This window comes from Oncorhynchus clarkii, chromosome 6, assembly GCF_045791955.1.
Source record: "Oncorhynchus clarkii lewisi isolate Uvic-CL-2024 chromosome 6, UVic_Ocla_1.0, whole genome shotgun sequence".
Lineage (NCBI taxonomy): Eukaryota > Metazoa > Chordata > Actinopteri > Salmoniformes > Salmonidae > Oncorhynchus > Oncorhynchus clarkii.
Genome location: NC_092152.1, coordinates 44,883,957 through 44,901,709, shown reverse-complemented (window position 1 = coordinate 44,901,709; position 17,753 = coordinate 44,883,957). Strand labels below are relative to the sequence as shown.

General features: G+C 41.7%; 1 protein-coding gene across 1 annotated transcript in view; it reads right to left on the bottom strand.

Moving 5' to 3' along the window:
• Positions 1–481: 481 nt before the first annotated feature.
• LOC139411198 (serine/arginine repetitive matrix protein 4-like) overlaps positions 482–17,753 on the bottom strand; it is an 83,826-nt gene continuing 66,554 nt past the window's right edge. Inside the window, exons 3-12 of the mRNA XM_071157131.1 lie at positions 10,904–10,996; positions 10,703–10,786; positions 10,391–10,468; positions 9,837–9,923; positions 7,758–7,926; positions 4,381–4,712; positions 3,999–4,196; positions 3,779–3,880; positions 3,468–3,626; positions 482–2,826 (exon numbers count right to left, since the gene is read on the bottom strand). Coding sequence (XP_071013232.1) covers positions 2,508–2,826; positions 3,468–3,626; positions 3,779–3,880; positions 3,999–4,196; positions 4,381–4,712; positions 7,758–7,926; positions 9,837–9,923; positions 10,391–10,468; positions 10,703–10,786; positions 10,904–10,996 — 1,621 coding nt within the window. The 3' untranslated portion in view covers positions 482–2,507. The remainder of the gene's footprint in view (positions 2,827–3,467; positions 3,627–3,778; positions 3,881–3,998; positions 4,197–4,380; positions 4,713–7,757; positions 7,927–9,836; positions 9,924–10,390; positions 10,469–10,702; positions 10,787–10,903; positions 10,997–17,753) is intronic.

The following is a 17,753-nucleotide window of genomic DNA, read 5'->3' as shown; positions in this document are numbered from 1 at the left end:
GATGACTCGGTTGGACATGACTCCAACTGGGCCACCAGGAGGGATCAGCCAATGAATTTGGAAGTCCCACCCAGTTGACTACATTAAAATGTTGGAAGCCCTCAATGGTGCTGCCCATGCTAATACAGCCTTTTGGCACTCATTTTGGCCACTAGAGGCCTCTATCATTCTCTATAGTTGGACAACATCTCCCAGAGAGAAATCTCTAGAGAAACGGCACAAACCGCGATTTGAGCGCACAGAAAAAAAATGGAAATAAAAGGAATTAAAATAATTGAACTGACATTGATCAAAAAAATGTGTTATTTAAAAAATTAAAATAAACCTACATTTCGGTTAATCACTCAGCACTACCGCAAAAGCATGTCATCAGTAGCATATGTAAAATGGGTTGTCAAACTCTTGTGTCATCATCTTCCTTCCAGGCTCTCCAAACCTTTGGACAAGTTACTGAACATTCAGATAAATAACTTCAGACTGTTATATGTACAATGCATAGAGAGCAGACCCTCATGCCTGGAGCAGATTCTGAACGTAGATAGACAGGGTGATAGATTGGACCTAATGGAGAAATTAAACATAAGGGCAAAGACAGTTATTCTAAATGCTAATGTTTTCATTTTTTATTTTTTTTGCTTAATCTACTCACATAGATCTCCTTGAAAGAGTATATGGGAGCTAAAAGTCTGCCACACAGGCTTTTAGTACTTTCCTATTTGCTTTTTCTGTCATCTCTGTTGATGTGGCTATTTATAGCATAGCCTCTGAAGAAATAGCATTCTCCCCAAAAGAGAACAGAGGAATGAATAGTTGAGATGGAGTGAAGCAAAGTAACATTGTTTGTGTCGACATTGTCTATTGTGCAAAGTCATCCTAGCCTTGTTGACTTGTTGCTTGTTCGCTTGCCAACTCTGTTACTGTCAATGGATGACAGTGAGTTGGCATGATAGCACAAACAGACTGGCACATGGGCTAGACTGTCCACTGTAGAGTTTGAATGGGAACTTTTTTTATTTATATAATCGCAACATACTCATAATTGTATAAACCCAGCAATATTTTTATTTTTTTATTTATTTTACTAGGCAAGTCAGTTAAGAACAAATTCTTATTTTCAATGGGTTAACTGCCTGTTCAGGAGCAGAACGACAGATTTGTACCTTGTCAGCTCGGGGATTCAAACTTGCAACCTTTCGGTTACTACTCCAACGCTCTAACCACTAGGCTACCCTGCCTAGTGGTGGCATTGCATAGAAACATAGACCATTGCTGAGAGGCAACACAAAAGCATGAACATTACTGTAAACACGTTATAAATATGCATGACACAAAAATGTGTGTTTCAAAACTTGACCTTTGGTGGGCGGACTATGCAAACAAGAGAGGTGAAGTATGTGTTTGATTCTGCTTCTGAAATACCAAACACATTATTGAACAGCGCTATTTGGGACCGTTACACAAAAAATCTGAATAACAAAATAACAGATTTATCCAATAGTGAATCTCCTCTCTGTCAAACATATGCTGAGAAGTAAAACCATTGAACACTCTCTCATTGCACTCTTATTCAAGTTTCATTCAAAATAATAAAATAAATAGAACACAGATCATTTGAATAAATACATAAATAAATATATTAATTAATAAATAACTACCTAGATAAATAAATATGACAACCTAGCAGCTACTAAAACAGTGTAAAAAAAAAATCTCTTTCGTATACTCACATAGTTTAGCTTCACTAGAGGAGCTGTTATGAAGACCCACTTTTTCAGCCCTTCTGTGCAGTGGTTTGATCATTCATCTTATAAGAAATTAAATTTCAATTGTTTTCCACTTGATTAGAGGATAAATAAATCTGAGCTGATAGGCAGTTTGTTTGGCATCGGGACTTCCGCCTCCTCCTCTTCCTCCCCCTTCTCATCATTTCTCGGAGGCATGTTTTTGCTCCACATTGTTAAGAGCTGAGATCAGAGATGGACACCTTTTCCTATGTTCCTGAAAAACCCTCCCTCTCACCCTCCCTCTGTCCCCAAAGCACCTTTGTAGTGCACATCCCAGATCTGAAATGGTCAGAAACTTAAGAGTTGTTATAAAATAAGAGTTTATCAGAGGGTTAAATTGAACAATGCTCCTCCATCCTTCGTTTCAGACACAGACGTCCGAGGAAGAGTGTCTCAAGGAAAAACAGTCTCTGGCCATTTTGAATGCTAATGCATGACGAGGACACAGCGGACTGAAAAAAAAAACTAACCAAAGAAAACAAACAATCTATTTCCAGTGGTTTCTGTCTTCAATACATCATGGACGAGACAACTGCCTCTGTTCAAGACATCGTTGAACAAATAACGACACAAAAAAAATACACTTACTTGAAGGGTCTGGCTCAGGCATCTAACACAAAAAAGACGCAAAGAGATGAAAACATTACCTCATACTTCCGCTGGGAGATTGAGAAATGATAATGTAGGCTCCTCTGTAACCTCCTCAGTCTGTTGAAAAAAAACTCAGTGCCGGTTCTTGCCCTTGCTGTAACCGTCCAACGAGTCATAGCTGCGACTCCGGCTCTGACTGCGGTTCCGGCGACCAAAGATGGAGTTCCAAGAGGAGCTGCGACTGTAGCTCCGGTAGGAGAAGTAGCTCCTACTCCTACTTCTTCCTCGGCTCCTGCTCCTACTCCTACTCCTTGAACTACTGAGGCAGAGGCCAGGACTGGACCTAGGGCTGTGACTCCGTGTGAAGAGGCTGCTCCAAGAGGATACACTGGTAGAGCGACTGCTGGATGAAGGACTGGGCCGGAAGTAGGGGATGGGCCTCTTCCTGGCACTATGGGAAATCAGGGAGGTATGGTTAGCATTAAAGAGACTGTGTGAATCAATACATGAAGAGTAAGTAATTTAAGTCCCAAAGCAATCAATTGCAGATAAAGTTTTTAAAAAATAATTCAGAATGCTCAATTGGATATTGATTTCTAAACCATACCTTATTGTTAACATACAGTACAAGGGGCCTAAGTATTCATGCCTGGATTGCTACGCTACTCTCTTCACAAAATTGTATTTCAGCTCTTGTTCATGTCAGGATAAACTTATTTAAGATATAGCATTACTGTCACACCTCAAAACAACATTATGCCTGGAACATTTCAGTGCATAATCACGATCACAACTGTTTCATTGAGCTGTCTCGCGTTATCCATTGTAGCTTGTTTAGACTAATAGAACATGTATCAGGTAAATGGCCTTCTTCTCACAGCACAGTTCGCCAAAAGTCTCTGCGGCAAACTGGAGGCCATTTTCGAAGGTTAAAAGAAGAGGGACTCTGCTGCGGGAAAACCATTGTTGAGTCCGTGGTTTGAGTAAATAAGTTGATACAGAGTCAAATAAAAGAGTTATGGTCCACGAATGAAACAATGCATGTATTGTAAGAAATGTGAAAATGTATCAGACAGAAATGGAAAAGGATACCTAGTTATCCTCCTGGCTTCCAGGTGACTGGGTGAATCTCTCCTCCTTTTCCTCATTGGAGAGTAGGACCTGCGTCTATGCCTCTTCCCGCTTCGCTTCTGACTGCTGTGCTTCACATCCTTCTCACCGGAGCTGGGGTCCCTCTTCTTCTCTCGAATCCTATGTTAGATGGCAAAAGAAGTACAGCAAGGCATCACTCGTAAGCAATTCTGTAATTCAGACCCATTTTAAACTCACGACACTTGCACATCCTGCTATCATTATGCCAGAAGTAGTTAGTTGAGCGAGTAGATAGGTGACACATGTTTTACCTCTCTTTACTGTATCTGGAGTAGCTTCCTCTGGACCTTCCACTGCCCTCACTACCTTTCCTTCTCAAACCAGCCAAGTAGCTTGGTGAACGGGAGTACGACCTTAAGACAAGCAGAACAGATTTACTTCAACGGTGCTCAGCGAAGCCCACATATTTCAGGTGGCTGCTTAAGGTATCAGTGAAGTACATTAGAACATTAAAACCTGAATGAAACCTACCTGGCAGATGACAGTGATCGGCTTCGAGAGTAGCGTCCGGAGTGTCTTGAGCTCCCTGAGGATCTACTTCTGCTGCTCGACGAGTTGGTTCTAGTCCGCTTACGTGAAGAGGCCACCATCCTCAAAGGAGAGAGAGAAGAGACTGTCTTCTGAGGTCTCCCCACCTTGGCCCCACATACTGAGGTTGTTACCGGCTCACTGCAACGATAGCAGTGGAATTACACCAATGTATCAATTTCTGCTGCAATTGTAAAAATATGTTGATGTCCTCCTTACAGTATGTACATGGCAGGTTTAAATTAAGGAACATTTCTGATCTTTGACTTCAAGCAGCAGTTTACGTTATCTACAGTATGATATTCCTGAAAGATAGGAAGCCCACCTCTTGCCGTTCCCATTGAAAATGTGAGTAGACAAACCACCTTCCACATGCAGAGGTTTACACAGGGAAGCATAGCTGGTCACAGAGTTCCCAGAGTCGGATGCGTTATCGCCATCTGTAAACTTCAGCTTCTCTGGGGAAGCCGGCGCTTGACACAAGACCTTTTTGTCACCGATGACGTTTGTCCGTGAAATGCTGGTTTTGGTCGACGGTGGTGAAGACGTGTCATTCCCGGAATCGTAATCCTGTGGTCCTTTGCTCTGATTGGTCAGAGTGTGATGGTGAACTACTGTCGTGTTTAAAACCTCACTGCCAGGTTTTGACTGCAAGACCTGTAAACAGACAGAAAGAGGATACTGCTTTACTTCTAGAGATGTTTTGGATAGGTTCAAGCAATTACCTGTACGATGCACTGTGATACTCTACAAAGGCACGTATTTCCCTTCAAAACACAGAGAATAAATTATTATTTTCGGACAGAGAACTTGGAAAGATTAAAGACGTCATGCAAATTTGTGGCATGCAAATAAGTTGGAAAGAAAAACAAAACTGAACCAAATAGAAATAAATGAACAAAAAAGGTTTAAAGTAAATTAATTTGGAACTAAAAACAAACATATGAAAGGAAGAACAAAAGAACGGAAAAGAAAGAGAGAAACTAATGTGTGAATAAAACTACCAACGGCTTTAGCCAAGTCGACTGAGAGAAAAAGATAGAAGAAAGAAGAAGAAAATAACAAAAAACAATAGCCCCATTACAAAGCCTGTTTTATAGAACATTGAACAAACATCACAAAATGGGTATTATGTAGAAATGAAAAGGATTGCAGACAAAGAGATATCCCATCAGTCTAACTAAGAAAGCCCTCAGAATAGGACAGATGATTGTGCTTTTTCCCTGCAAGAAGAAAATAATTACCCTGCAGCGAACCCTAGGTACAGTAAATCCCTACGTCTGCGGATAGCATCGACTTACCAATCAAGATTTCCTCCTTAAGTAGGTAAGGTGTAAGAAAAAGGGAAGAGCGGGCAACATAAGTGCATCATTAGAGTTGTAAATTGCAAGAAAAAGACAACAACCCTCTCTTCAAACCCAGAGCCAGTTAGACTGTTATTGGCACGTTCCTTTTTCTTCCCTTAAGTGTGATTGTTTAGGAGTTTTCTTGGGGCTAGAAGCCCATAACAAGGTTCTATTATGCACTCAATCTGGAATAGTTACACCGCACGTCTGTAAGGCCTTTTATTACAAACTACTTTAGAATAGGTATTCAAACCACCTTTGTAAACTACACTGTAGCTTTTTAATTTTTTTCCCCTAAAGTAAAGTGAGTTCGTTTTACTCTAAAATAGCAAGAGTGGTTGCTGTCACTGAGGACTATACAGGAATGCCAGAAATGTTTTCCTGCAGAACGAAACTCATGGGAAATAAGATACTGAATGGCTGAATGTTTAGCGAAACTAAATTCCCTCCAAACAGATTATAAGTCCTCTTTACCTATCAATTGCAAATAATTTGTAGTAGATTACTTAAACTCTGACTGCCCTAAGGCTTTTTCAGATAATGGAGTCCCCGGTCTGCAACATCAGACCAGATTAAAACTGAAAACCCCAGGGGAAACATCAAAACCAAACCATCCGTCACAGGCTACTGACAAATATGCTTCAATCTATCCAATCTTGTTCTTCAATCTTCCTAATACCCACATAGTTTAGCTTCATTAGGATCTGTTATGAAGACAAAATGCTTTCCTGGACATTTTAATAAAAATGTAAAAATTCTGCCCTTCTGTGCAGTGGTTTACTCATTCAACATAAGCGAAAATAAGCATATAAAACAGTATTTGCATTAATAAAAAATAAAAAAAACGTAATACCATGAGTATTTCAGCGTCAACCTGGTTGATTAACAATATTGGGTTGTTAGCGGCTTAGTTTTTTATATAAACAAATGTGGGACACAAAAAAATGCAGTGTAGAACACCATTGCCCATCATGCATTGCTCTAATAACTTTCAAAAGATTGTTCCGAAGTTTGCCCCCAGCAAATAATGAATTCTTAAGACCAATTATGAAATAGTTAATTTCTGTTCCTTTTGATATAACTACAGAAAGGACTATACTTTCACTGATGATTAATTCACTTAAAACCTTTGAAAATAAATTCTATGAAAGAGTTAGTTTATATAGGTTCCTGCAACAATATAACTTTAATTCAATTAAATCCTGTATAAAATGAATACAAAAAGTGATAAACATAGTAAAATGATATTAGATAACCAATTGTAGAAACCCCTCTCAGAAAAAATGTTTGAGTTTAGAATACAAAGCATGCGTCAACGTAGGCCTAGTTTATTACATTTAAATGACAAAACCTGTGGTTTGTGATTTAAAAAATCTGGGGTGTAATTAGCATAATTTAATGATCACTGGAGAGAAATGGAATGCATTTTATGCCTCAGCAAGCATGAGACAATGAGTCAACGAACGGACGGAGCTGAGCTGGGTTTCAAATCCAAGCAGTTTCAAGCAATAAAGAGATAAACGCCACTTGGCAAAGTTAGATGTTGCCAACCTCCTATTTCGGATCTGAAATACCTGATCAATTACTATCACCCAAGACATAGTTTCTAATACTGCTACAGTGCAGGGCCAATAGCAATTCATAAACAGTCAATAAGAGTATTGTTTTGATGACAGCAATAAGTGATGGGCTTGAGCTCAGGAAAAACAGCTGAATTCAAGAAACAATTAACTGCTACAGTATGTGTTGTAATCTTGCCTGCAGTCAATGTGCTGATAATTTCATCTTACTCTTGCCCCATTAGCTTTTGCCAAAACAGCTTGAATGCATCCTCGGCACATGACCAATGACCACATGACCATCTGCCTACCTCCAGCAAGTTCCTCGGGTACTGTTTCTGCTATGTTTGTATTTATTTGATGGTGTTGGTTCGATAAAATGGAAAAACAAGAACAGATGACATTACCGCTAAATGTGGCGTTCATAGAAAAGAGGTAAGGAAACGACATGATTCAGACAGGCCATGTAAAATCTATTTGATTCTGAAGTGATTGAAATTCACCCACAAAGGACCAAATTGAATTCGAAAAGTCCACATCTTCCAAAAATACAATCTATATCGGTGCTATATGTGTGTTTTTATACAGCACAGTATTTCTGATAGCCATTTTTGATCTTGGGAAAGGACACGGTCCAGTTGCTTTGAATACATTCTTATATTTGTCATAAGTTAAACAAATCCACTTCACCGAATGTTTTTTTGAGATACTGAGGCAGATTTACATGGCCTTAATAGAGTAATAAAACTACACCACTGGTACATCTGTTAAGGCTCAGAATCCCGATAAACACTTACGGTGCCAGTAGAAAGGACGGAGCGAAAGATTGGAGTCGTTTTACAGACTGACTTGGCGGCAGACCTCCACTCAAACGCTCTGTGGTCCAGGTGCGCTGTACTAGGGTCCTCCCTCTGGGCTGCTAGGCCTCCCAACACAGGGTGATTCACTGATTTGTGCAGATGATGGCTGTGGACACAGATTTTAAGGAGTTAAAACCTCACTACTTCATCAGTCTACAAATCAAGCAAAATTTGCTTGCCAGCTGACAGTATTTTCACAATTGACTGGACTAAATTGGCATCTGTGCGCGTTAGGGATAGGTTGGGACAAAACCGTTTACTCAAAATAGCACTTATTGTGCAGCATTGAGAATACACATTTGGCCTCATGTATTCACTAGGTCAATGTTTACTGTTTGAACAACTGTATTCAAATTGTCTTCAAACGCAACTTCCCCTCATCTTGTGATAAAAGTTGTTTCACCAACCAACCAAAATGATGTTCTAACTGGTTATGGCCTACTTTGCCATTGGAAAAACTGTGTAGGGACAGGGGGACAGAGGGCCAGATCAGGATATACCGCAGACTGTACAGGAGAAGCTGGCAGCAGCCTCATAGTGAATGTGATCTAAGGCTGAACAGAGATCAACCCTTATCTGATTACAGACTAATGCCTGCAGCAGTGTGTGTGTGTGTGTGTGTGTGTGTGTGTGTGTGTGTGTGTGTGTGTGTGTGTGTGTGTGTGTGTGTGTGTGTGTGTGTCGGCTTGGCAGAGCTCAGACAAACCGGCTTGATATATAGCCTTACCCTCCGACACGGGCAAACACTGCTAGCACAGATACTGCCACAAGCCCAGCTAAGGGGAAGGAGAATTTACACCGCCAGCCTTGCATTTCACATTTAAAAACTAGCTAGAGCTGTGAACATGATCCTGGAGAACTCAGTGGGGTTTTATTGGTGGACTTGACAGTTATACAATTCCAAAATAATTATACAGTTCTGGAATGCAGTTGGTGTATAATCGTTTTCCAGGGGACAGTTGGTATGGAATCCCTGGGTATTGAAAATGATTCTGATTGTTCCCCCCTTGTCTCCCCCTATGACAGAGGATGTATCCCAAATGGCACCCTATTCCCTATATAGTAGTACACTATATGCTGTCAAAAGCTGTGCACTATAAAGGGTATAGGATGCCATTTGCGACGCAAACAGACTCTCGGCACCTTTCAGTGGAGCACGGTCGGCCGGCGTAAAGCTTGCCGCTATTCAATTTCAGTAATGATTTCCTCTGCTGAATATCCCAGGGAAACTCCCAATAATGGAGAGATCCAGAAGGGATTTAAAAGCAATCATCTCTGGTTTAAGATTATTTCAATTTGAAACCTTTGGCTCTCAATTCTGTCTCCCCATGTTACCAGTGTAAATGAATGAGAGAATGAATGGATGAATGAATGAATCCATTATTGAATGAGGGGTGTATGTTTGAAAGAGTGGATTATGTCAGATGATGAGTTAATTATTGTAGTGCAGAGGTGACACTAAGGGAGGTCTAATATAATTGTTCTGTCTGTCTCTGAGGATTCAGATGATGAAAATTAAATGGTTTATTGTCAGACTACAGTCATATTGAAACTTAACGAAGACTACAACCTAACGGAAGAGTCAAATGCAAAAATTAAACTGCTGTCCCAAATCCTTTAGAACCTATCCTATCACCTAACCAATCACCTCAAAATCGTAGCTCTGGTCCACACCAACTGCAATATTAATCCACCAAATCCATCAAACTCTATCAGCGCCACCGCAAACACAGCCCGATCTCAGTGATCTGGCCATATGTCACTCTAATTGAGTGGGCATTGATCTGTGGATGCCGTTTCCCAGCCACTTCCTGTGAAGATGTGATAAGGAGGCTACTGCTACACCCGTTACTCGTTCCTATGATCAGACAGTCACCTCTGGCCTATCAGTCATCACTGTGGCATGACCAGACCAGACCAGGCAGGATGCCCGGGGCTGAAAAGATAAATGGCGGCTTCCGTCGCAGTGTGTGTGTGTGTGTGTGTGTGTGTGTGTGTGTTGAGGCTAGGCCTTACCTGCTCTCGGCACTGGAGGAGCGCCAGGTGGAACTCTCTGACTCTGACCTCCGGTAGCGTCGTCTCCGCTTCGTGTGACTCCGTGAGCTGGAAGAGTAAATGAGAGGAGAGAAGAGAGACCAGGGAATTAGTATTTTCTTAGTAAGGAAGAAATGGCCAAACGTTGCTGTGATGGATATTGCACTTGCTTACTCCTCCATATTCTGCTTCCATGATTACTGGCACCAAATCAATATATTTCATATAAAGAAGACAAAATATTGTGGTGGAAAAAGGGAAAAAGAAAAAGAAAGAGAACGTCTGAACCTCGCTCTATGTTCAACAACAACGCTCGGCTCTGCTTTGCTCACTGCAGCAGAATTATAAATGTTGTCGGTTCATAGCGTGAAATTGGTTTCTCTTACTCTCTTTTGGTACATTTTTCTCTTTCATTGTGTTTCTTGCTTTCAATTGTGTTTTTCACTTTCAGAACACAAAATCAGTGCAGTTTCAGTGCAGTTGCTTCTCAACATTAACCTAAAGCTCTGAATTGATGGAAAATTACATCAACCAACCTTTTTTTGTGCTTTCGATCACCCTTCCTCTTATGTTTCAAGCTTGAAGAGCTGTGCTTTGTCTTTTTAGAGGTGTACCTGGAAAAGAGAAACAAAAACAAAACGTTGTTGTTGACACTTTCATGTGTGTTCATCCATTTCTTTGACAGAACAGCATACCATTGAAACTTCTGCTTCACTCAAACCTCATATTATACATTTTATAGTGTTTGCCAAAGTAATCTTGCATGCCAGGCTCATGCTGTCTTCTGGTGAAAAAGACCAAAGATACTAATTTCAATACAGATCAACAATTACATAGAAAGTAGCTACCTGTGGCGTTTGCTTTTCTTAGAGCTCTTCTTTTTCTTCTTCTTCTTCTTCTTCCTCACTGGTGACAGGCTGTAGGACGGGGACCTATGACAAAAACCACATAAACAGTTATGACCACACACGTACAAACACACACACACACACACACAAATAGACCCTTCCCCCGGGCCACCAGAGTGCTGGTTCCTTTTATGTACGGACCTTTTCCTCTTCCTCTTTCTCTCCGATTTCCTTTTCTTTTTCTTCCCTTTGGGAGCGTGGGGCCAAGGGGAGAGATCGTCATCAAATGACACACTGGAACAGGAGACAGAGAGACAAGAGACAGAGATTGTTGACATAGTAAATATTTAGTGATGACAGCATTGCTAATGCACTATTTTCATGGTCATGTACAGGAATGTCAAGAATATTTTATTTGGTAGCACATTATGATGTCAAAGGTGATTTATAAGTAAACACAAAGTTCAGTCATAGCCACAGCACTCCTCGGCAGTCAAGACTAGTGGCACATCAAAAGATGTGGCCGAACGGGGTATTACAACTTGACAACTTCCAGAGCCCAAAGCAATCAATTAAGTTAGGGAGTAGTACCTTTTTAGCCCTGATGGATTCTGAGCTTTACATTCCTGCCAGGACCTTACAGGCATGGCCCCCCCCCCTCGCTCTCTCTCAAATACATTTATCTCGCTTTCCCTTTCCCTCCTTTTCTCACTCTCTATTTCTCTCGCTCGCTCTCTCTCTCGCTTGCTCTCTCTCTCTCTCTCTCTCGCTCTCTCTCTCTCTCTCCTAGTCATTGTCTTTCCACCCAGAGCCTTTTAATTAGTCAATAAAGATGGAACTGTTGTCGGAGACCATCTGCCTCTCAGGATGAATGCTCCTGAAAGGTTCACTTCATTTGCTCTCTGCAAATGGCTAATGCGTCAGGGCGACGAGGCCCTTTTAAGCACTACAGACTCCTTAAATTGGCCTTTCAGGTAGAGATAGAGGTAGATGGTAGAAGGGAGGGAGAGGGGAAGGGAGTGTGAGAGAGATACAGAGAGAGAGGGAGGGAGTGAGAGAGAAATATAGAGAGGGAGAGACGGTAATGAAGGGAGGAATTGTGAGAGAGCGATAGAGAGAAGCGTGAGACAGCGAGAGAGATGTCTAGGAAAGGGCCTTTAACTGAAATTTATTCGGGCAGCCTTGCCTTGGCTTCAATAATGAGGTAGAAAATGAGCATTATCTGGGTGAGAGGAAATTATCTGGTTAAATTATGTAGGACTCGCTGAGTCGTAAATATGTCTGGCAAACATGGTGGAGCTGAGAGAGACTGCAGTCACAGGTGAGCCACTGTTAATCACGCACAGGCACGGACACACACACACAAACACACACAGACGCAGGCACGTACGCATACATGCCCATTTGCCAACACAATTCCATACGCACAAAAAATATATTTCTCTAAAAAAGTTGTGCACAAATTTGTTTACATCCCTGTTAGTGAGAATTTCTCATTTTCCAAGATAGTCCATCCTCCTGACAGGTGTGGCATATCAAGGAGCTAATTAAACAGCATGATCATTACACAGGTGCACCTTGTGCTGGGGACAATTAAAGGCCACTCTAAAATTTGAACTTTTGTCACACAACACACTGCCACAGATGTCAAGTTTTGAGGGAATGTGCATTTGGCATGCTGACAGCAGGAATGTCCACCAGAGCTGTAACCAGATCATGTAATATGAATTGCTCTACCATAAGGCGCCTCCAATGTCATTTTAGAGAATTTGTCAGTACGTCCAATCAGCCTCACAACTACAGACCACATTGTGTGGGCAAGCAGTTTACTGATGTCAACCATGTAAACAGAGTGCCCCATGGTGGCGGTGGGGTTATGGTATGGGCAGGCATACGCTACGGACAACAAACACAATTGCATTTTATCAATGGCAATTTGAATGCACAGAGATACCGTGACGAGATCCTAAGGCCCATTGTTGTGCCATTCATCCCCCACCATCACCTCATGTTTCAGCATGATAATGCATGGGTCCTATCAACAAGGATCTGTGCCAGTTCCCGCCAATATCCAGCAACTTCTCACAGCCTTTGAATAGGAATGGAACAACATTCCACAGGCCACAATCAACAGCCTAATCAACTCTATGTGAAGGAGATGTGTTGTGCTGCATGAGGCAAATGCTGGTCACACCAGATACTTACTGTTTTTGTTATCCTCGCCCCTTCCTTTACTGTGACCAACAGATGTATATAATCTTTGAATCTGTTACATGTTGCGTTTATATTTTTGTTCAGTATAGATGTGAAATATGTGAAGTGTGTGTGATCAGATTTGTCAAAGCACCGTTGATTTACAAATGAGCTCCCTTTCACATCACCTACTGGATAGTGTAAACACACGTAGTCTAACAGCATCTGAGTGGCTCCAAACATGCTGCGAGCAACTGAGGGATATGATAGAGACATAAATGCCACTCCAGCAGAAAACCCAGTAGATCATATGACAACACAGTCTGTGTGTGTGTGTGTGTGTGTGTGTGTGTGTGTGTGTGTGTGTGTGTGTGTGTGTGTGTGTGTGTGTGACCGACTGCAGTCTATATCGTTCCTTCTCTCAGATGAAAACGTACGTGGGCAGACAATATCTCCCCGTCCTTCCCTCCGGGAATGCCTAGCCTTGCTGTGTCTGTCCGTTTAGTACGCTCGTGCACGCGTACACACACATACGCGGACAAACGCACACACACACCATTACATGTAGATGGAACGCGGCCGTCTGTCTCAGCATAATAAACGATGTCGGTTGGAGGCTGCATTGGATAGCATTAAACATTAGCAGCTGAAATACATTAAGGGCTGATTATAGGGAAGGAACCCAAGTACCGTCTCGGTAATGAGAAAGCTTTGTTACTCATTAACACTTCTCTCCCACTAACTCCATCCCTACAGAAGAAAGAAACCATTTGCATCTCGCTCAGTAGTAAAAATTAGGAGGAAAGTTTACCTTAACCACTGATCCACAGTAAAATGTATTATCATCCACCATATGGTTAAGGTTAGGATTGGGGACTGATAATCTAATCCTAGACCTGTAGTTAAGTGTAAATTATGGTTTGGCACTGAGGGAGGATATGGTGATTGAATAAAATAAAGATGGATGAAAAATTCATATTCCCTTCCACTGAAGCAACAATAGTTACTTCGTCCTTGAGGATCAACAGCTAATCAAAATGTACAGTTGAAGTCGGAAGTTTACATATACCTTAGCCAAATACGTTTCAACTCGGTTTTTCACAATTCCTGACATGTAATCCTAGTAAAAATTCCCTGTCTTAGGTCAGTTAGGATCACCACTTTATTTGAAATGTCAGAATAATAATAGAGAGAGAGTGATTTATTTCAGATTTCATTTCTTTCATCACATTCCCAGTGGGTCAGAAGTTAACATACACTCAATTAGTATTTGGTAGCATTGCCTTTAAATTGTTTAACTTGAGTCACACGTTTTGGGTAGCCTTCCACAAGCTTCCCACAATAAGTTGGGGGAATTTTGGCCCATTCCTCCTGACAGAGCTAGTGTAACTGAGTCAGGTTTGTAGGCCTCCTTGCTCGCACATGCTTTTTCAGTTCTTTCCACAAATTTTCTATAGGATGGAGGTCAGGGCTTTGTTATGGCCACTCCAATACCTTGACTTTGTTGTCCTTAAGCCATTTTGCACAACTTTGGAAGTATGCTTGGGGTCATTGTCCATTTGGAAGACCCCTTTGCGACCAAGCTTTAACTTCCTGGCTGATGTCTTGAGATGTTGCTTCAATATATCCACATAATTTTGCTCCCTCATGATGCCATCTATTTTGTGAAGCGCACCAGTCCCTCCTGCAGCAAGCACCCCTGCAACATGATGCTGCCACCCCCATGCTTCACGGTTGGGATGGTGTTCCCCCTTTTTCCTCCAAACATAACAATGGTCATTATGGCCAAACAGCTCTATTTTTGTTTCATCAGACCAGAGGACATTTCTCCAAAATTACGATCTTTGTCCCTATGTTTAGTTGCAAACCGTAGTCTGGCTTTTTTATGGCGGTTTTGGAGCAGTGGCTCCTTCCTTGCTGAGCGGCCTTTCAAGTTATGTCGATATAGTACTCGTTTTACTGTGGATATAGATACTTTTGTACCTGTTTCCTCCAGCATCTTCACAAGGTCCTTTGCTGTTGTTCTGGGATTGATTTGCACTTTTCGCACCAAAGTACGATGATCTCTAGGAGACAGAACGCATCTCCTTCCTGAGCGGTATGATGTCTGCGTAGTCCCATGGTGTTTATACTTGCGTACTATTGTTTGTACAGATGAACCTGGTACCTTCAGGCATTTGGGAATTGCTCCGAAGGATGAAGCAGACTTGTGGAGGTCTACAACTTTTTTTTTCTGATGTCTTGGGCGATTTCTTTTGATTTTCCCATGACGTCAAGCAAAGAGGCACTGAGTTTGAAGGTAGGAAATACATCCACAGGTACACATGAAATACATCCACAGGTACACCTCCAATTGACTCAAATGATGTCAATTAGCCTTTCAGAAGCTTCTAAAGCCATGACATCCTTTTCTGGAATTTTCCAAGCTGCTTAAAGGCACAGTCAACTTGGTGTAAACTTCTGACCCACTGGAATTGTGAATTCTAAGTGAAATAATCTGTCTGTAATCAATTGTTGGAAAAATTGCTTGTGTCATGCACAAAGTAGATATCCTAACTGACTAGCCAAAACGATAGTTTGTCAACAAGAAATTTGTGGAGTGGTTGAAAAACGAGTTTTAATGACTCCAACCTAAGTGTATGTAAACTTTCAATTTCAACTGTAGCTAGCTATATGTATATCATTAGCAGCTAGCTAGTCATCTACAGAAATAACAGCAGTCAGAGCTCATTTCCACAGACTGTCACTGTTACAACAGATTCTTCGGAGGTAAGTTGGTCGATGTCAGTCAGCAGTTTTGCCGTCGTAGCTCTGTGTATTTCCTGCATGTTCCCGGGCTACCCCTGCTCTCCGCTGTGTGATGTTTGCTGGTGCGGTGGGGTGGGACTCTAATGATTGTGGTGTCAGGTTTGGTTTTAGCTTCTGTCCTTTCTCCTCAGCGCTTTGACCTTCAGGGCATAGTCGGGATAAACAGGCCTTTGATGGAGGCCATTACTTCTAGCTGTCAGATACTGATGCACACAGCCAGGGCAAGGTTTATAGCCGCTCCCTATTCCCGGGAAGCAATGTGGTGAGAGGTCGACAACTACACTGTTTATACCTATCCAGACTACTGGTGTGGTTTACAACTGGTCCAGATTCCCTCCATAGCCTTTCCCCTGGGCCCTTCCCTTAAATCCAAATCTGTAATGTGGAAGCAATATGGTGAATACACCATCACTACACTGCTTATACCTATCCAGACCCTTCAGATGGGCAAACATTGTAAGGTTAGGGCCAAGGGAAGGGGTAGGAAGTGAATTGGGACTGCCCGTGTGTTACTTCTAGCTGTCAGCTATTAATGCACAGCTATGATATTGGTTGCCCAATGAAAAACACTCAATACAGAAGCAGGGATAGCTAAGGCCAAGGTTTTTTATTAGCTGTTACTAGGGCCAGGAGTTTGTCCTCCTGACCAGGACAAACTCCTGGCCATAGTTATTATGCAAAACACAGTTTGCTCTTTTTAACGTCAAGTTCTTAAGCACAGCCCTACAAAGTGCTTTTATTCATACTCTTCTCTTGTGTAAAAGGCGTGATCACGATCGTCAGAAGCACATCAGAGACTGCTTTTTCTCTTTATGCTAAGCTTTAAACCAAAGTGCAGCTGCAGCTGTTCTTTAAAGTTCAACGAGCCAGTCTATGATTTCCACTGCTTATGATCCCGGTAACACTTAAAGATGTCTTCTCCCGTGTTTTACATATCAACTACCGCCTCCGGCTGTATTACCATGCCGGCTTTGAAGGTGTCTGAAGACTTATTCCAGCTTTAAAATATCTGACAAAATTGATTTTCTCACCTTAAAATGACATAGTCTGCTTCCCAAATGGGACCCTATTCCTCATATCAGGTTTCTCCAACTGGCGTCCCACGGGCCAAATTTAAGCAACACATAATAAAAATATAAATGTGTGATCGTATACAAACGTTATCAAAGTTTGAAATTATTATGTTTTAGTCAAATATTATATCTGTTAGGGCTTCTTGCTGTCAATTTGCAGTCTACAAATGATTTGTTATTATGTTCCGGCCCCATGAGCATCCGCACAACAAAATAATTGTTCCGTGGCTGAATCTAGTTAATTATCCCTGCCCTATTTAGTTCACCACTTTTGAATAGGGCCCATTGGGCTCTGGGTCAAAAGTAAGGCACTATTGAGAATAGGGTGCCATTTGGGAGGTACAGACTATTCTTGAGGCGTGAAGTAAAGGAAACTAGTGGGTTGGATGGTGGTGGGTAGAGAGGGTAGGGAGTGTAGGGGGTGTCCATGAGAGGGGAGAACCGACTGTCACTGTGCTCAAAATATTTCACAACACCTTTGTGTTTTGCACTGTGCTGAGGCTGATAACAATGTTTACGACCCTCTCAGCACGACGCACCAGGAAGCTGAGATTACCTCTGTCTTCAGAGCGAGACTGGGTCTGTGTCCCAAATCAAACCTCATTCCCTATTATAATACACTTATTTTGGTCAAAAGTAGTGCAAAATTTAAGGAATAGCATGCCCTTTGGGACGTAGACAGGGAGAGAATCCCCCAAGGTGTATTCTGGATATTCGTAGCTTTATCCCCCATGCAACACTTGATCACAAACAAGGCTGTTCAAAAGAAAGCTGGATAATAGTGTAAAAAGTGGAAGGCAAATGTTTAATTCTCAAACCTCCTTATCATCTACAAAGACCGTTCACCTTCAAAGACTTCCCTTCTTCACCATTTAAAATGCTGAAATAGAAGTGGCAAGTGCTTGAAATTTAAATGGATCACCCTCCCCAATCCCAAATTGAAATTGAGCCCCCATAAAAGCTATGCTGAAGCAATG